General features: G+C 40.8%; 1 protein-coding gene across 1 annotated transcript in view; it reads left to right on the plus strand.

The window, feature by feature from the left end:
* Positions 1–20,932, plus strand: part of Mamdc2 (MAM domain containing 2) — a 76,186-nt gene that overhangs the window by 50,537 nt on the left and 4,717 nt on the right. The window contains exon 3 of the mRNA XM_033757700.1: positions 19,297–19,568. Within this exon, the coding sequence (XP_033613591.1) occupies positions 19,297–19,568 (272 nt within the window). The remainder of the gene's footprint in view (positions 1–19,296; positions 19,569–20,932) is intronic.

Below are 20,932 nucleotides of genomic sequence, written 5' to 3' on the forward strand. Positions count from 1 at the left end.
ATAAAGCTGTGGGAATAAAGCCAAAGCTACATTGGAGACATGAGAAAGTAAGAGATGCCAGGAACATAGTATGTTTGCCAGAGAAAGCTGCATGTTGTTGCCAGAGCCAGCTCCAGAGAGATGCCATGTGGGCTGCTATCCTCAGGCCATTGAGTTGCATTGCTTACCCCCATTGGAATGCATATCTTACCACTGTCTACCCTGAATACCAGACGTGGAACTATAGGACTTAAAGTTTTTCCTGCTTTCTTTTAGTCTTACTTTGGTCCTTTTTTTTTTTTTTTTTTTGTACTGGGGATTGAACTCAGGACCTTGAAATTGCCAGACAGGCAGCAAAACCACTGAGCTACATCCCTGGCCCATGGTCCTATTATTTTCTATCCTTTTACTCTTTCTTTTTTGGAATGGGAATGTTATACCATTTTACCTTGGGATTATGTAGCTTTTGGGTGGATTCATGGCTAAGAGTTTGTCTTGAATCTCAGTGGAGACTTTGACATAAATTTTTAAGCAGTGCTAGCATTGTTGAGAGTTAGAGGAAGGGATTATTGTTTCATCTGTATGCAGGATAGTTATATCATGTGAGGCAGAATTAGGACCTTGTGTTTCTTTGGAAATTTAGTACCATTAAAGGATATGTGCTTGGGTGTCAAGTTGACAAAGTGGAATGTGGTGGTGAAGCTTACTTGTGTTGACTTGATTAGCTTGGGGGAACTACTAAGATTGAATGTTCCCCAACCTTTTTTGGCACCAGAGACCCACTTGTGGAAGACAATTTTTCCATGGATAGGACTTGAGAGGATGGGAGTAAGGGATGATTCAAAGGAGCACACAATATAGGCCCCTCGTGTGTGCACAAGGAAGTAAGCCAGTACGCTTCTATGAGAATCTCATGCTGCCACCACTGACCAGACGGGAAGTAGAGTTCAAGCAGAAATGTGAGCCATGGGAGCAGCTGTAAATACAGACGAAGCTTTTGCTCATGCTTACCTCTTGCTTTGTAGACTAGTTCCTAAAAGACCCCAGACAGGTTGGGGACCCCAGGTCTACAGAATTAGCAGAACATATTTCTGTGTGTATTTTGGTGGATCATGGAGGTGTACGACAAAGGGTATGATTATGGTGCCTGGCCCTGGCTCTCTGGCACTGTTCCTCAGCTTTGTTTCCTGGTCACCATGAACCAAGCAGCTTTCTTCCACTATGCCCTTCCACCATGACGTTTCTGCCTTGGAGCCAGCCAACCAGGCGGAATCCCCTGAATCTCCTGAAGCCACGAGCCAAATTAAACTTTCTCATTTAAGCTGTGAGTGTTAGGTATCCTGTCTCAGTGATAAGAAAGCTGACTAATACAATTAGTGAAAGAGATTCACTGAAAAGTTGAGAAGACATTCTGCATAGTTTAGCTCCAGAATAAGTCTTAGGAATCATTGGTGAAATAACTCAATTGTAGCTTTCTCATAGGACTACTGTAAATTTAAAAAGGATTTAAGTGACTGGTGTAGGACTTGAACCATAACAAAACCCTTCCATAAAAGATGGCTCTTTCAGTTATGAGGATAATATGTGCTATTAAAATAATCCTTTTTCCTAACCTGGATATGTCTTATGCTCATGTTGCTATAGTATGATTTCAAAATTCAAGTTCTACATCAAAAAAGTCATTGATCCAAGGACAAATAATGAAGCAAGGAACGTAATGTTACTTGTGACAGATATCAGATTAAATATAAAGAATTTCTGTAAATCTATAGTGAAAAACTAACAACTCTGAACAAATGGATTGAGGGCATCACCCAAAAGAAATATCAGTGACTTTTCAACAGGTGAAAAAGATGTTTGACTGTACTCATAATGAGAGATAATCAAAAGACTATAATGGGACTATAATGGGGACACCATTTTTATCTATTAGATAAAAAATTGTCACGGGAACAGATACCAAAGACTTCTGGGGCATACACTGAATTGATAGAGTTGGACGAAATACCCCATATATTGCTGCTGGAAAAGAAAACTGGTAAACTTCAAGAAGGAAAATTTGTAATATTTAATCAAAGTTTAAATGCCCCTTTACCTCGGCAATTCCCTTTTTAGGGCTTTTTCCTATTGTGATGCATACTCTGAAATCTTAACTTAGTCGTAGGTACAGGATCAACTTCCCTATTTGCTCCCATAGCTAAAGATTAAAAGAATGATTCATCACTAGGGTACCAATTAATTAAATTATGGCATATATGTATACTCAGTGGAAAGAGATGTAGTTGTTTAAAATTATGCGCTGGCCTTAGATAGATAAATAGATGTAACAATCTCTAAGGTATATTTAGTGAAAAACATGGCATATAATGTGTTAACCATTTGTAAAAAAATCAAAGGCTGTACTAGGTACATGTTTGTGTCTGTACAGGAATAAAGCATCTAAGGAAGATTGTTTCAGAATCTCGGAGCGAGAGGGCTACATGCGCTGTCTTATATTGTTGAATTATGTACCGTTTTGTATCTCCTCTCTTTAACATCATAGATGAACCATGGGCTCCCGTGGACTGTCGTCTGGGCCTCTGAGAGACATCACCCCTGTCTTTATTCTTTGCCACCCTTTTCCCTTCCTCAGCTTGGTCCTGGGCTGTGCCGGAGGAGGACACATCCTGAGGCCTGACCAGAGAGGGTAGAAAGGAGAGGAGAAAGGAGCTCCGGTCTTAGCCCATTTGGCTCTCGAATTTAAAACTGTCACAGAAAAAGAATCTGCCTAGAACCTGTGGTTTCAGGATGCCCGGTTAAATCTGAATTCCACATAAGCAATGAATAATTTTGGGGGGGATAAGTATGTCTCGTGCTGTTATGGCTTGTGTTTTGATGTCCCCCAAAGCCCCATGCTTTTCCAGAGGTGGTTCAACCTAGAGTGTGCAATTGATTCATGGTAGAGCTAGGCTTGAAGGTACTGGGATTAAGAGTGTGTGACAGCTGAATGTGGCAGGGCCCTAATCCCTGTAGTCTTAATGAGATAAAAGGAGCAGAAAGACTGTTAAAGTCTCTTGTTGCCTTGTTGCTTTTGTTACCTTCTGGCTGCCATGAACTGTTTCTCCTCTGCAAGCCCTGTCTGCCGCACTACCCTGCCTTGGAGCCAGCCAGTTGTGGACTGAAACCTAAACTAGATAAACCTTTCCCCTTTAACTTTGCATGTTGCGTATTTTATCTCTGCAACAGAGAGAAAAGTAACTAACACACATGCAGTGCTTGGAACATACTGAAGTATTTTTAATCGTTTAACCTGGGCATCTGCGAGGGTTCTGTAACCCAGCTGCTCAGCAGGTAGCGTACACTGTCTGAGCCGAGCTTGCTGATCCGTGAAATGAAGGACAGTGACCACCCAACTTTGTTGTGGGGTTGCTATGAGGTTTAAATAAGCCCAGGTGCCGTATGGATAGTTACATGCTCTAAAATTATACGGTATGAACGTAGTTCCTATTCGTGTAATTGTTATCAAAAGCCTAGTCTCCATAGCAAACTATTCACTGGAGCCACTGCCTTACTTTCTTCCAAGTTTACTGTGATTTCTTACAAGTCCTAGGCCCGTAGTCATACATGTATTTCCTTGGTTAAGGATTGTTTGAACAATATAGAGTATAACACAAAAATGTAAAATAGAACATTTCATTTTCAGTGCTCCTTGTTCTTGGACTTAAAACTTGTGGCTTTTATTTTATTTATTTATTTATTTATTTTTAGTACCAGGGATTGAACTCGGGTCCTTGCGCTTGCAAGGCAGGCCACCGAACCGCTGAGCTAAATCCCCATCCCTATTTTAAGCCATCTTTGCCTTAGGTGAATGTCTGGCAGGACCTGCTGCTTCCCTCTGTTAGCACATATTTATTAGATACCTGTATTGGGCCAGGGTGAGTGAAACAGACACAGACTCTTTCCTTGCTGAATGTGTAGTCTGGCTGAGGTTCAGATGTGCTAGAATCAAAGAAGGAGAGCAAATATAGAAAAAGGGCACTTCTCAAGCCAGAGTGGCTTTAGGTGCTGGCGTGGAGGGGGCCTCGGCTGTAGCACAGATCGACATCCGCTTGGTGATGCCGATGTGTACCCAAGGTGAGGGGTGCCAGATCAGCAGTGCAGAGCACGCAGGCTCCTCAACTCATAAAGTCTGTTTCGCAAGCGAGGACTTAAAGACATGTAGATAATGAATTTGTGTCCTGGATCACACATGCAGCAAACCTGGCAAAGTAGATGGAAAGAGCCGGAGCCAGGCACGCGGCACAGTACTAGACTGTTGTGGTGGGAAGATTCAAGCCCGCCTAAGATAAAGGTTTCCAAACTGTCCCCAGGTTCAGACAACAACGTCCTGGTACTCCCATAAGAGAGGCTGAAGAAAACAGATTGTTTTGGACAACAGATAACTATATTGAAAGTATATAGGCACTTATTTTTGCTCATCTCATAGATGGACTTCTGAGTTCAATTATATTAGAAAAAAGTCTTAAAGCCACCAATCCAGACCTAAATATTCATTTTACAGGTATTATAGGACTTGCTTTTATTTAAGCTCTCTTTTCTAATATTATGCTCCAGTATTATGTCAGATTTCCTATGCAATGCAATAAAAAAGAAATGTATTGACCTCTGCAGCTATATTTTCTTTTTATTTTATTTATTTATTTATTTTTTCTTTTTGGCACCGGGGATCGAACTCAGGTCCTTGTACTTTGCGAGGCAGGTGGCAGAACCACTGAGCTAAATCCCTGGCCCCTATATTTTCTTTTTAAATGGAAATATTGTTCCTACTTAAACTTTATAAGAGGCATAAAATGCAGAATTTGAAATGAACAACTACAAAGTATGTGTACAGCTACAGATATATGTGTGTTTGTATATATACATATATAGATTCAGATTTATATATTTGCCTGCACCATGGTAAAAATGTCATAGCCACTCCTATTTTTTTTCTGGTTTGAATGAAGCTGAAATGTGTATAATTCCTTTTGCTTGACAAAATGGCAATGAATAATACATGAGCAAATATACTCAGCTGTGCTCTCAGCAGTGTCACTAGCCAAGCTGGTAAGACAGAGAACTAGACTTTGGTGAACGAGCACATTTCCCATTGAAGGAGCACACGTTTCCCTGTCCAGGTGCACTTGTGGGACTTGCAAATGGATCCAGTTACCCATTTTCCTCTGATATCATCATCAACCAGTGCTTCTTTTAATAGAGGGACACTTGTGTTCCCATGGAGTATCTTCCCACCTCGCAAATCATGTAATGGAAGATGTATTCTGAGAACTGGTCTATAAGAGAAAGCAGCCTCTCCTTGTATTTTCATACTTTGTTAAATATTATGTAAAACAAAGCTCCCTTTCCAAATGCTCCATGACCTTTCATTGTGGGTTCATCGCTTGGTTTCCTTTTGGTAGTTGCTAGGGTAAACTTCTCTGCTAAAACTAACACTGAGGTCAGCAGGGTTTAAACCTAAGTAAAAGGGCACAAAGACATCTGGGTAGTGGTTTCAAATGTTAGCAGACTGTTTACCCTGGAGATCGCCTCCTGGCATTTGTCTTCCCTTTGCCAGGCATAATGCTTTGTAATCCTTAAAGACTGCTTTTACAGTATTCACCATGATATGAGAATAATTTCCCCATTGTCAGGGGGAACCACACCGGCCTTCTCCATGTGCTGCTGATCTCTGCACTTTGGGACTCTCAAAATTAGAAGCTGATAAAACTATAGCTCTCTTTAATTTGGAAATGTCACACACTTGAAACATTTTCAGAATCCTTCCCACAAGCTCTGCATTCCAGAAGGCAAAGAATTGTGCGTTTTAATAATTTTCTGTGTATCCTGGTATAGTGGGAATTTATGTTTCAGAAAATATTTATAGTGGGGGCATATGTGAAAGTAATAAGTATGCCATGTACTGCCAGTGAAGTTACAGCTCTCATTCACTATCGTATTCCCTATAATAACAGCTATTTGAGTAATCGTTATGAAATTCAAATCTAATGAGATACTTCCATAATAAAAAATTATTTTAATACATCTTTTATATTAAAAAAGAAACATACCATCAGGAAGGAGTTTGTTCATTTATTTAAGACATATAGTATGTACCCTTATATGCTTTTAATCCTAGTGAGGAATACAGGCAAATAATTAGACAAATAAAACTTGAAGTTTAATGCTGATGCTAAGAAAGCACTGAGAAGAGGCATCTAGCCATGTCTGTAGGTGGATTAGCAAACGCTGCCTAGAAAAAACAGAATGTAAACAAGACCACTGCAGACAGTTATATAGTTGTCCATTGCACAACTATGCATGATGCTCTTGTTAATCTGAAACCTTAATAAAGATAGAGTAAGCTAAAAAGGAAACAGTAAGTAGTGGAGTCAGTTGTATGAGGGAAAGGAGATAAAAGCATAACCCAGATAAAATAATCAGCATGTAGGAAGGCCTGAAAGTAGTGAAGACCCTAGAAACCTTCTCTAGAAGACCTTAAAGAAATCCATAGGTACCAAGTAGACAACAAAAAGGTATAACTAAATATATCTGCTAAAACATTGCAGCTTTATAAATTAAAGACCGTGGGAGCCTGTCATATATTTCAGGATAGGAACTAGTATCAGGTTGCCATGATAGAAACTGTGAAGAGATCAGATCAGAGAAGGGCAAGACTGAAACAGGAAGACCTATTGGAGGGCTGTTGCAATAATTGAGACAAAAGCCTTGACTGGATCAGTGGAGGGAATTTGGTAGAATAGAAGATGTTGAGAGAGATCTGGAAAAGAAATCATCAGGACGGATAGAATTTTGGAGGAAGGAGTTGGAAGAATCAGCGAAGACACTGAAATTTCTTGGGTGGTTGGGAGTTCTGTTCACTCAAACTTGGAACAGAGAGGAGACCCAGATTTGGAGGAAAGAGGATGTGTTGAAGTCTCTCTGTCATGTCCGAGGGGAGACTCCCAACAAAAAGTGAAATAGATGGATTTGGAAGTTAGCAAGGAATCAGACCAGAGAGACGGACTTGGGATCCCTGCCGTGTGAATGAAGCTGAGAAGGTAGCGAGTTAGTGAGATAATGTGACTTCCTAAGAAGAAAAGACTAAATAAAAATAGTCTAAACTGCTATTTCTTTTTTCTTTCATAAGGAAAGGCATAGAATTAGGAAATACAGTCTGATAGAAGACTGCCGTGTGATCAGGAACGCAGCTGCTATTTCCTTCCCTGGCGCAGTGATAGCTTCCGTTCTCACGGTGACCTGCTAGCGTGACCACAGTATCGGTTTGCTCAGCATCGGGGGTGGGTGTCCCCCAAGACATGGGAATTTCAATTCTAGCACCTGGAAGACCCAGACTAGGTGAGTTGGTCACCCTAGTCACCTCCTGGTCTTAAGGGGGCCACTGCGGCTCCACATGCCCGCTGGGTGGAAGAAGGAAGGGAGAGGACACGGACGTACTAGCTGAATCAACCCCGTCCGACAACTGACTGCCCTGAATGCAGAGGTAGCATGACGATGTCACTTCTATGTCCTGAGATATTGCTGGCCCGAATCAAATCGGGGGTCTTTAGTGAGGCAGCAGGAGGGAATGGATGTCAGGCAGGCATGTAACAATTGCTAATCAGAGGACAACTCGTCAGAGTAAGGAAACTAGACCCAGACGCAGCAAAATGTAAACACCTAAGACATAAGGGTAGAAAATACCACAGAAACCGAGAGGCAGCAAGTAGAAAGTAGGGGCAAAGTGTTATAGAAAGTTCCAAGAAGGGAATAGGGAAAGAGCATTTCAAAACCATTGAGGAGTCCCACAAGTGGATTCTGCCTCCATGAGAGTTTATAAGCAAAGGCCACCTCTAAGGGAGAAAGCGTCATAGCCTTCCTGAGGCATTTCTCCTCACTCCTCGATGCCAGGCAGCCCAGTTGAGGGGAAGTTGCTGCATCAGTCAAGGGCAGAAGTCAGTGTGATCTGTCCCAGTGAACCTCTTCCAGGCCCGAGCAGATGCAGCCGGCCAGCAGTGACACTCGGGTCACCGAGTCTGCAGCGGGCCTCAGGGTTGGCTTCCATTTAATTGTAAGTGACGCCAGAGAAAAGTCCTTTCCTCACACTTGTGGTCATCTACATGCCTTCCAGTCTCTACACAGAAGGTTCCACAAAGCTTTCGCAGTTATGGGCAAAACTCTGGCTCCATTGGTAAGAAAAGTAAATTTTTATTTGTAAATGAATTTGGAAAGGAAATTGTTTTCATTTTGAAGATGAGCGCTGTGTAATGACTGATGTTTAATGAATTTCTCCAGCCAAGGGACATTGACCAGGAGTACTGGAAACACTGAAAAGTCAACTTCCACATGGAGAGGGCGTTTACCCCGTCCGCAGCCCTGTGTCCTGGGATAGCACAGAAATTTGTACATTGTAATTGTATGCTGCTCTTTTAAGTGCAGGCTTTCCTTTTCCATAAAGCAAAACTGTATTTGAAATTCTCCACATGAGAGTCATTTTGCTGTTCTAGAGAAGGGTTCGCCCTGGGAGGGGTTTCTTACCACTCAGGACCAAAATAGGACTTCAAGAGCTGGTTGCTCCTTCTCCATTACAGGCCATCTCTCCCGGCACGTTCCAGAAGTGGGGCCCGTCTATATACCGTAGTTGCACTGCCAGTCAGCCAGCCTCAGTGCACTGGTTTCCGGGGAGATCTCAATTTAATTTTGTACTTCCTAAATCTCGTTTGTCTCCTTATCCATGGAAACTAATTTAAAGCCAGAGGTTTCATGCACTTTTATTGAATGAGAATGCAAAGTCTCTTGAGTCTTGGTCATTAGTATGGACTTCCCATGGCAACGAGAGGGGAGAAGAGAGGCTGTGCCTAGCAAAAATGTTGACTGAAAAGGGATGTTTCTTGAAAAATCTCTGTGCAGAGACCAGCAGGGTGATTGAGAGTCTGGTGGATTGGTCTATGTTGGACAGTATGCAGCACCCTGTTGTCCCTCAGCTATGAGCCCAAAGGCTTTGTGGAAATAAATTGCCCATAAAATGCAGTGGTGCCTTCTGTTCACTGCAAGGCACTCATAAAGCACTTGTATTGAGTAGCTCTGTGAATCCTCATCTCACTATTCCCCAATACTTTTTTTTTTTTTTTGAGACAGGGCCTAACTATGTAGATTAAACAAGTCTTGAACTCACTCTGTAGCCCAGGCTATCCTCAAACTCATGGAGATCCTCCTGCCTCAGCCTCCTGAGTGCTGGGATTACTCCCCAAGACTTTTACATGCATGTTTGGTGGGGTCCTCTGAGTCCAAGATTGTGAGGGTTTCTCTGACAGCCAAAATGCCGGCACACATCGCTTACTCTGTAGCCACTGTTTCTAAGTTACACCCTCCGTTTTGGCAAGTGAAAAGGAGGTGCGCTACTATGGCTCAATTATAAAACATACCTTAATTTTAGAAAATATGACATGTTTCCAAACCTTTCATAGTTGAGGCAGTGTGGGAGAGACTTTCATCTGATTGTTAAGTTGTTAGCTGGAATGGTATTTGTAGAAAGAAGCCCAAGTAAGCTTCTGTACAAAAACATCCATCACTTGGGGATCTTAGTATTCAGAAAAGGAATAAAATTTTTTCTGCCCCAGGAAACATATACAATTATGAAAAGATGAACTAATAAAAGAAATAGATGAGGAACTATTTGGGGATTGTAGGTGCAAGGGGAAAGGTATACACTGAAAGCTGGATCTTGGTTTACTAGCTGTGACTTTACAACAGTGACTTCATTTTTATGATTCTCTTTTCCCTATTTGTAAAGCAGCAATTCCCACCTCGTAGGGTCATTTGACAAACATGAGAGGAACATACATCAGTGATTATTGTGGGGACTTTGTACGTGTACGTAATACATTTTAATTCTTTTGTTTTGGTCCCCTGTCCTTCCCATCCCTCCCTGTTCCCTCCGACTCTGAATCCCCTTCCCATTTGGAAAAGTTGTTTGCATTTTTCTTTGAGTCTCTTTTTAAATCATTTTATCCCTTTCCCTCTCCCCTCCTTCTCTTGTTCCCCTTCCTATTTGGAAAAAAAAATCTCTCTACTTTCTATTATTCATTCTTTATTTTGCTTTTAATTTATAAGAGCAACCATGTGCTATTTAAACTTTTATGTCTGATTTATTTTGCTTAACATCATGGTCTCAAGGTGCATCCATTTACCTACAAATGCCTCATCACTGGCCACCTGAGGTATCATCTTTTCCCACAGAGAATGGCTGTTATCAAAAAATCAAATAACAGCAAGCGATGGTGAGGATGTGGGATAAAGGAACCCTTCTTCATCGTTGGTAGGACTGTACAGTAGTACAACCACAGTGGTGATCAGTGTGGAGATTCCTCGAAGAACTGAATCTTTGTTTCTTAACTGATGATTTGAAATGAATTCTTGAAGCCTGTCTGTTTTCATTTTCATGATTCATATTATGATTCTTATAGTTAGTGATCTAATAAATAAATGATATGGGGTAACGGTAAAATTGGAGACTTCACCAAAGTTGAGAATATTCCTCTTCTTTTATTGTCTTTACAAACCCTCGTGTTGAGGGCTGACTTTCAGTAGATAACAGAGAGGGAGCTGCTCTGCTATGTATGAAACAGAAGTCCTAGATAGTTTGTTGTCACTGGGGATGCGAAGGACAGCCAGACAGCAGGAATGTAGTTTTGCCGAGGAATAGAGGGCTGAAGCTCTCACAGGCGCACAGCAGCCAACTCTCACCAACCTCGGCTTTCATTAGTACATGCACAGTACTTCCATGAGAATAAACAGTTAGTTCCTTACAGATTATCTCTAGAAAAGCATTAGAAAATATTTTTATGAACACCTGGTTCTAGTTATTCATATACTTTCCCAAAACAGACTGTTTCCAGCATGTTATCAGGTGGTTCTCAAGACTGTTTGCAGCCTTGAACTTCTGAGTTGTGGCTCTGTGTGCAGAACCACAACTACAGTTCCTGTCCCAGTCCGGGTCCCCGTGTAACCTTCTCCTCTGCAATACTTGTGATTTTTCTTTAAGTATTATTAGAACAGAACACTTTGCTAGAAATAGTCACTAACTTTATTAATAATTGCGAAGCTAATTAAGGGAGAAAAGTCAGATATTAATGATCTCAAAGATTTAATCGTGTTTTATCATTTTAGGAGTGCTCTTCCAGTAATTTTCTAATAACATTATCAACCATTTTTGAGAAGACCTACAATCATTGTGCTTCCTATACGTATTCAGAAATTTGACTTTTAAATTTTTTTCAAAGTCTTTGATGTGCAGTGAAAGCACAATGCCTTCAGAATGTGAGCTGGTGGTTTGTACATAATTGAGGATTCATTTCCATAGAGGCTTCCTCTCTTCCAATTGTGTTCTGCTTCTTTGTAGAGACTTCACAAATGCTTGTTAGATGTGTTGCATGCATTACTGCCCAGGTTGCTTGATTAGCTGGTTGATCCCAGAGGTGAATGTCATAGCATAGTACACAATCGGAGAATAGGATGGGACAAACTGGGAGAGGATGGGGTCTAGAAAAAGATGTCCGCAGCAGGGGAGCAAGCACTATGACGATAGCCAAAGTTGGTATTAGTAGGGTAGGGTGATGGCAGCAGGTAAAACAAATAGCAGAGAGCATCGGGCAAGTCCCAGATGAGATGACAACGAGGTGATCTAACCCTCCCAAGGAGCACGCTGGTTAGGTAATTGGAAATGGAAGAGCCAACGTTTATTAAGAGCTTGGCAGTTCGCTAAGTGCTCTACTTATGTTACCATATTTAATTGTATTTAAAATGTTGCTGTTGGTACTTTGGCATTCCCGATTTACCAATGAAGAAAGTGAGTTTCAAACAACATAATTTGCCCAAAGTGACACAGTTTCAAACAACATAATTTGCCCAAAGTGACAGTTTCTAAGTGATGTGGCTGGAATTTGAATACCCATCTGGCTGGTGTGATGATATCCATACTTAACTACTCCGCCATACTCTTCCAGGGGCATGACCTGACCGAGGGAGGCAGGCAGAAAGTCACCCAGGAAATCAGGCGAGGAGATCCAAGCCTGAGTTCAGAAGCTAGACTTCAGACCTGGAGAGGGAGCTGCCGAAAAGAAGGCAGTATCTTTGTCTTCGATATGTCAAGCCCTAAGGGCTAACAAAAGAGAGATATAAGCACTCCCTACTATCAGAGCTGGGTTAAAGACTTCAGCAAGAATTAGCCCAGGAGTAAATATGCTGGTCTCCACTTCAGATGATCCTGTATTTTTGAGAACCAGGGGCCTCAGCTGTGAAGACAGAACTGCAGGGGATGAAACCAGGAGGAGCCCCATACAAAAGAGGACAGAAGTATAGATTTCAAAATCAAAGGATAGTTTTAAATGAAATGAATGAAGGCCATTCTCATGTCAGCAATGAAATATTTGCTCTGACCCACACTGGGAAAAAATATAAGAAGATAGTGCAAATTTCTCACTATCTCTGGAACAACTAAAGGACTCCTTCCCCTGATGATGAGAATAGAAATAATTAACAATCAACAATACCACTTACAAATCATGTTATATACATCATTCCATCAGGTTTGCCCAATCATCCCACTGATATAAAGTCATGGCTTACACAAAAGATGACAACTATGGATTGTCAAAATTACCCTTGAAAGTTTCTTCAATTAAGCATGGAGAACAGTGTACATGATTTTCTACATGCTATACCAGTTTTATGTTCAACATAGTCAAATTACCTTTCTGGATGGAAATATATACTTTGAAAATTGGATGATAGATTTCAGTTAGTGGCTCTTCACATGGAAAATATATCATGTGTAAGTGTGTGTAGTGGTTGGGTGGTTTCAGTTTAGTTTTTTGTTTTAGTACATCGACTTTCTAAATGTTAACTTGTGTATAAAGAAGACTCCATTCATTTATTATACCTGTTTTGCAGATAAAGAAACTAATGATGTAGTTAGCATACGTATGATCAAGTCCTAAACCAAGGTTACACATTGTAAGTCTTGGGTGAGGTGTACTGTAACCATATTGTTGCCCCAACATCATCATCAGACCTGAAGATACTAGAGTCACCCTGTCTTATCCACAGGAATATGTCCTAATACCCTCAGTGGGTTCCTAATACCAAACCCTACAGATACCATGTTTTTTTCCAATATATACTTACTATGATAAAGTATAATTTATAACTTAAGCATAGTAAGAAATTAACAATAATAACAATGTAGACAAATTATAACAAGTTACTGTAATAAAATTGCTGGTTTTACCATTCTTTCATTTCATGGCTATTAAGCAAAATAAGGGTTACTTGAACACAAACACTGTGATACCATGGCAGTCAGTCTGATAACCTAGATAGCTCCTAACTGACCAATGGATAAGCAGCATACACAGCTTAGAAATGCTGGACAAGGTAATGATTTTTGCCCCCAGTGCAACAGAGAGGGGTGACATGCATTTTCATTACAATACTTGCAATGGTTCCAAATCTAACATTTATAAACTGTTTATTTCTGGAATTTTAATATTTTCAGACTGTGGTTGACTCCAGGGAACTGAAACCATGGATAGTTAAACTGTGGGTGAGGTGGGGCTACTGTACATTCATTAGCTAATGAAATTCCAGGAATTCCAAGAAGTCCCATGGTAGGCATCCTGACTGGCTTGCCTCTTTGAAACCTGTACTTAGACCTATCAGACTGTGCCTTGATGCTTAGGCTCTGGTTATGTGGATGTGTCTAGCAACTGAGTATGACCTCATTTTCTCACACCCTACCTTCACAGAAACAGTGGAGCTTTTTCTTTTGTATTCTGATGCCTGCATGTGACAAGGACACATGTTCACACCCTGGAGAGTGTGGTGTCAGCTCTTTGAGAAGAGATATTTTAATTATTGTTTCTGATTGCTGGCTCACCTTTTTTAAAAAAAAATCTGATTAGACTTGTATGGCCCTTTCTGCCACATTAGAGAGTTTATCATTTCCAATAAATGTCTCATGAGTCTCAGTTCAGATTGTCTAAGCAGCAGTATTTGAAATGCATCCTTCCCTCTCCTCCTGACATGCCTCCCACAGTGTGGTTAGGAAATCTCCCCCAGATCTTCAACCTGATGTGTCACAACGAGCCTCGTAATCCTCATGTGATTTCAGCCTTTCTCTGCCTTTTCTTCTTTATTCATGTTTACCATCTTTGAAGCATTTATTTTCTGTTATTACTGATTTAAAAAGATGGTGAAAAGGAATGGTGTCACAGTTATGTGTAGTAAGGACCCTAGAAAATCCTCTGCCTATAAACATAATAAGGAAATTGGCAAAAATAGTGAAATCGATGTTCCAGACACTGAAAATTAAGTAAAAATTTACAACACTCTATAAATCCAAGAAAATAGCTTAATATTGGTAGCAGTGAGCTTCATGGTGGTATAACTTATATTATTTCTGTCCTGACCTCTAAATCCATATGGAAGTACAGAGGATTTGGAAGTCAAAACAGCCTTGAAAAAGAAGAGTGAAGAATCACACATGTCCCAGTTTCAAAATTTGCTACAATGTTAGAGTAAGTAATGCTGTGGAACAAGTGTAAGAATAGACATAGATTCATGAACAGAAGTGGGAGTCCAGAAATAAACCCTGTATCTGTGCTCAATTATTTTCAACAGGATGACAAGACAATTCGATGGGCAAAAATTAATTCAGAGAAGATCAAAGACCAAATCAGAGATCTAAAACCATGAAACTTTTAGCTGGAAACATGAAATATAAACCTCAGACTTTAGAGAATACTTTCTTAACCAAACACCAAAGGCCCACACAAAAAAATAAAGTAAAAATACATTGAATTTGATCAAACTTGAAAAATATTTATACTTCAAAGGCAACCATCAAGAAAGTAAAAAGACAAACCACAGAGTGGGAGAAAATATTTGTAAATCATACATCTGATAAGGTCTAACATCAGAATATATAAAACCTTATAACTCAACATAGGAAAGATGTTCTATAGCTTTATAGATAGATATTGATATAAATATAGATGAATGAAAATCAAAAACATAATTAGATACCACTTCACCTTTTTCAAAATGACAATGAAAAAATAGACCATAGCAAGTATTGGTGAATATATAAAAAACTTAGAATATTCAGTATTGCTAATAGAAGATATATGGTTCAGCCCCTTGATAAGGTTTGGTGGTTTGTCCAAAAATTAAACATACAGTTACCGTATGACCTAACAACTCCTAGGCATATAGCTAAGAGAATTGAAATTAATGTCTGCATTAAAAACTCATATATAAAAGTTCATAGCAAAACTATTTTCATAAAAGCCAAAAGATGGGACAATCCAAATCTCCATCAACTACCGAATGGATAAAGAAATTATAGCATATCTGTAAACTAGAATATTATGCAGCCTTGAAGGAATGAAATTCTGTTAAATGATATATTATGGATACACCTCAAAAACATTCTGAATGAAACAAGCCAGCCGCAAAAGAACCCATATGATATGATTCTTTTATATAAAATTTCACAAATATGCAAATCTGTGTAGATAAAGTATATTAGTGATTTTCAGAGACTGGGGGAGGGAAGGAGGAATGGCTACTAAGGGGCATAGGGTTTTCTTTTGCAGATAATAAAAGTATCCTGGAATTAGTAGTGATGATAGCACAACTAAGGATATTCTAAAAACTACTGAATTACACTAAAAGGGTGAATTTTATGAAATGTGAATTACAAAGTGTGATCGAAAAGGACAAATATTAAATTGAAAACTTATAGTAAAAGATATATTGCTATTCATTTTTTTCTAAAAATATTTAGTTCTTTCTGATCAGCTATTGATGGTAAAATAAATTTAAGTGGCACCTAGTTGAAATATGTAGTAGTTCATTGGAGGATAATTGTCAAAATACTACCTTTTCTTCATGAAAGGAGAAAAGAAGGCACTATCAAATTTATGACCAGCAATTTGGGTTCATTTGGACACTTGCAGATGGTTTTATAGGTATATTGGCAGGCACAGTGTTGAAAACTCACTCCACTAGAGTTACGAATAATAGTATAATACAAATTTTAAAAAGGAAAGATGTACATTGAATTCATGTCTGCAACTAAAGCAAAATACCCACCAAATAGTATAACAGATCTTTTAATGACTAATTTTTTAACATCAAGATTGTTTAGGGACCATTTTCTTTTTGAACATCTAAATATTCAATATATTAAATAATGTAGAGAGAGAATAAGTTCTGAGTGATGTGAAATTAAAGGGCCCATGAGTGTACATCTTCTGGCTGCCAAAGCTCAATTTTGTAATAGGGAGATACATTGCCATTCATTCCTCTCAAAGTCTGCCCATAGCTTCAAACACATTTTTCCCATCATTCCTTCCACTTTCTGAAACAGCTCTGGAAGTTCTCCTTTGCATGTGTCTTTAGTTCCACTGCCACGGCTCCCTCGCAGTCCTGAATCAGTTCAAAATTTACCTTGAACTTGGCGGTGGTGGTAGCACCTGGCCTACCTAACCGATAGAGAGAAATACATTATTCTGCTGAGTAAATGTAAAATGAGCTGGACATGTAATCCTTGGATGCCCTGTGGCACAGCTCTTGGGCATAGCCGTACAACATGACCTCAGAATGAATTTGAGATCCATAATTTAAGTGCAAGATTCCAATATTTTGAAAAAGGCAACATTTTTGGCTGAGATGTCAAAACTCACTCAACACATAGCACTGGCATTCATCATACAGTGTATCAAGATATTTTAAATATTACATTTTATAAGCTGTGTACTTCAAAGGCTCTTGACAAGAGGTTATTAGTTTATGTTTACGGTACAATCTGGTATGTTGAGAAAGAATATCAAGTTAGATTTTTTAGTGGTTTTTACTGAAAAGTTGAGCAGTTTCCAGCAGATGGACCCTGTGCACCTGTTATGGCACACGTTTACTTAGATGTGAGTTTGACCTGTAAGTAGAACCATTTCCTCCCTCCTTTCCACCCCTGTACTTTCTTGGGTAGATAAGAGGTATCTAGCAAATGAGCCTTCTTCTCTGTCAGACATTATAATTCAGTGATTTTCAAAATGTGGTCCCCAGACCAGCAGCCTTAGCATCACCTGATGCTTCTCAGAAATGCATTCAGTTAGGAACACAGCTTCACCTGGACCCACTGGATTGGAAATTAGGTTGTGGGGGGGGGGTGTCTGGATTTGAAGAAGCCCTCCAGGGTCCTCTGGGCTCAAGTTTGAGAAGTACTGTTTCCAACTGAGGTACTCTGCTTTAGAGTCTGGAAAAGGAGGGAGTGGGAGAGTGACAGAAGAGGGAGAAGTGCCCTACGGAGCATTGGACCTTTGGAGCTGCAAACTTGATGTTTTATGTGAATGTTGACAGGACCCAGTGGGACTCTGTTATGTCTCTTTTCTATACCCCATTTCCTAAATCTCTACTTCCTCGGAGAAGATTTGAAATGCAGACTGAAACCCTTTCACAATTCCATCCCACTTAGGAGCCTGCTTAGAAGTGAGAGACAGGTTCTTCTGGGGTGGTGACAAAGACTGCAGCAGTAGGATAATACTACGTTTCCTCAAGTTGTGATGATGCCACACTTTACTAAAAAACATTGTTGTCAAGAGTCCTGGCTTAGTAACATAAAACCCTAACAACAGGCCCTGCAGTTGGTAGCAGATGCCTAGAACTCACTCAGAGCAGCACTGGCTCCTAGTAAGTGTTGGATGTGCGTAGGAGGTCAAGGTGGTGGCGGCAGTGGATGCAAGGGCCAGGCCAGACTTCTCAAGTGGATGCCTGGGTTGGCACTAGAGGCAGTTGCTCTTTGTATCTGGTGGGTAGTTGCTATATTAAGAAGATTGCCAGATGGAGATAAAGCTCTGTCTCAGAACCTTTTACCCAGCAGATCAGGCTTCTCAGAGACAATGCCTGACTGTGCCCCATGTGTGAGGCTGGTCATTCACCAAGCTGCTGCTGGCCTGTTAGTGCTAGCCACAGAGGCAGGGATCCTGGCTGACATAGGCACTGGGACCAGGGTGGGAAGACTATCAAGAAAAGCAACTATTTCAGGGCCTGTGTAGTAACAGTTTAGCGTTACAGACCCCAAACTGCCAGGGGTGGGGTGTGCAGTGACAACATGGAAGACAGCAGTTTAAATGCTGGCCAAAAATGGGAGAGCCTTGGGTCGAGATTGAAAACCTGTAGGCCACAAAGGTTGGGAGAGGCATCTCCAAAGACCTCCAGGCAACTAGATCCCTGGTGTAGGAAGCCAGGAGCCCAGAGTAGGGCTTGGAAGGCTCAAGTTGGGGCTCTGGGCTTCCATGACTTTCCTTCCCTAAATTTTTCCTAAAAATACTGTTCATTATCCTGGGGCAACCAGGGAATACCACTTGTCAATGTGAAAAGGATCGAGAGAGATGGGAAGGAAGAGGAAGGCCAATAGCAATAAGAGAGAGAAAGGAAGAAGGGGAGGCAAAAGGAAAAGGGGAAGGAGAAGTCAACGGGGGAAGAGGAGGGAGGAAGAGAAGAGGATGCGATGGGTACTTATCCTAGGGTATCCACGGCTTTCCAAGCTCTGTGCTGCATGTTTTGCATATACGTTGTCATTTAGTTATCAGACCTATGAGATTTAAGGAAGGAAGTCTTGTTTTTAATTTTTTAAAAACAGCTTACACTGAACTCTTTCTGCCCAAACACCCGAGATCCAGTGTGAGGTAACCAAACTGATGTAGTGTCACATAATGATGCAGAGTCAATGCAGATTTAATCACTAGGTATGAGGGCAGCTATGGAAGGTGAGTGAACTAAGTTATTCTGACTCGAGTCTCAGGAGTCCCCTCTCTGTGCTGCACCCCTCTCTCCTCGCACCTACGCACTCATTTGCGTATGGGCAGCAGGGAGAAGGGTGTAGTGTGCTAAGTGAGTGCTGCGAGACAATGGAAGGCAGCAGACACTGTGTCAGGAGTTCTAACAGGAAGTGATGGGGAATCAGGCAAAATGGAGAGTAGGTGCCACCTTCTGAGGGCACAGCACTGCTCAGCTCCAGCCATTGCTGTCACATGGGGAAGTGGCCTCAGTGTTGCCGGACTGTCTCTTCCTTTTCACCAAAGGCCAGCGATCCAGCAGCCCTTCAGGCAACCTCCAGTCTGCTAACAAAATGCACCTGCGCGCTCTGTCTGCCCACGGATGTGCCGGACCATACTCATGTCTTTTTCTAAGTTGTAACCAGGAGATTGATCTCTTCCCTGTGTTGCTTTCTCCTTCCAGGCCATTATGTCTATGTGGACACCTCCTTCGCCAAGCAGGGGGAGAAAGCCGTACTGCTGAGTTCAGAACTGCAGGCTGAGGAATGGAGCTGCCTCCGCCTGGTCTACCAGATAACCACATCTTCAGGGTCTCTGTCAGGTCCCAGCCAGCTGAACCTCTATGTGAGATATGAGGATGAAAGCTTTGATCGCTTGCTTTGGTCAGCTGAGGAACCTTCAGACAGCTGGCTTATAGCAAGCCTGGATTTACAAAACAGTTCCAAAAAGTTCAAGGTAGGTGGAGTTTAGGAGGACGATGTGGTACCTGCAATGAGTGCTTTATCAACAAAAAATCTTGTAAAAACTTCTGCCATTGAGGCTAGATATATCATAGGAGATGATTAGTAATGTAAATTAATATTCTACTTATTAAAAGAGCTTCCTCCCAGATTTCTCCAACCTATTTGAATTTCCATAAATGATGGCTGAGCTAACCTTGTCAATGAAAATAGTTTGTCTCGTGAACTTTAGGCAGTATTCTTCTTTCCTCTGCTTTTATTTTGTTCTTTTAAATTTTATGTGGTATGTGTTTATATTGCCTTCCTAGTGGTTTCCTTTCCACAATGTCTGAGCAAGATATTAACTATAACACAATGAAAAAAGGAAATATTTTGAAAGAGGAAAGATGCTTACAGGACACATTCTGTTTCCTTTTCAAAGGGGAAAGTTGTTCTGTCAGAAGTGCTAGAAAAGGAAGGAAAGAACGTAAGGATTTTGGGGGAGGACTAAAATAGGGAAGGAGAATAGCTCTGGCTATATTTGGCTATGAAATGTAATATTTAGCAAGAATATGTCGCTGAGGTCACAGTGGGACCGTCGTAAAAACTTTCTCCCTTCCTAACTTGCCATTCAGATCCCAGTCTCATCCTTCTTCTCAGAAAAGTTTTGAAACACTGCATTCTCCTACAGCCCTGTCTTGTTCGAGTCCCTTCCTGCGAGTCAGTTGCTGAAGGTCTGAATTCTCTCTCTCACACCATCCTCCAAACAGTTATCACTTCCTAAATCTTCCAGCCTCGTTGCAAAATATCGGGCTAAAGCCACAGAAGATGCTTTCAGTAACAGGTCCCAACATGAACCATAACATTCCTTGAAATCAGCCACATAAATGTTCATGCTGCTGTCTGTTCTTTATATAAAATAGAAATGTAGAAAGCATAGCAACCTCACTTTGACTCGTGAGCCTCCTCCATTGCATGTGGAGATCTCCCATCACTCTGAGATTTGGGCTTCCTACCTTTCCTCCAAAGGGGTTTGTTTCTACCCCTGAGTCCCCCGTCTTTGGTTTCTGACCATTTTCAGAATGGGTTTGACCAGGGACTTTTCTCTATCACCAACTAATACCACCAAAGGCACAGGAGAAGGTAATGGTTGGGATAACAGCAAAAAACAAGCTTCTAATGGGAACCTTGCTCACCTCAAAGCTCAAAGGATATAGGTATGTGTTTATGTTCACACACACACACACACACACACACGTATGTATGCATGCACACACATGATTTCAATAAAGTCCATAGTGAGATTCTTGTCTGGTAGCAATGAGTTAAAGCTAGCAATCTTGTTTGCCTTAAGTCTGAGCAGCTCCTGACAGCTGAAAA

The sequence above is a fragment of the Fukomys damarensis genome, unplaced genomic scaffold (assembly GCF_012274545.1).
Source record: "Fukomys damarensis isolate Sample0158 unplaced genomic scaffold, DMR_v1.0_HiC HiC_scaffold_31, whole genome shotgun sequence".
Classification (NCBI taxonomy): Eukaryota; Metazoa; Chordata; class Mammalia; order Rodentia; family Bathyergidae; genus Fukomys; species Fukomys damarensis.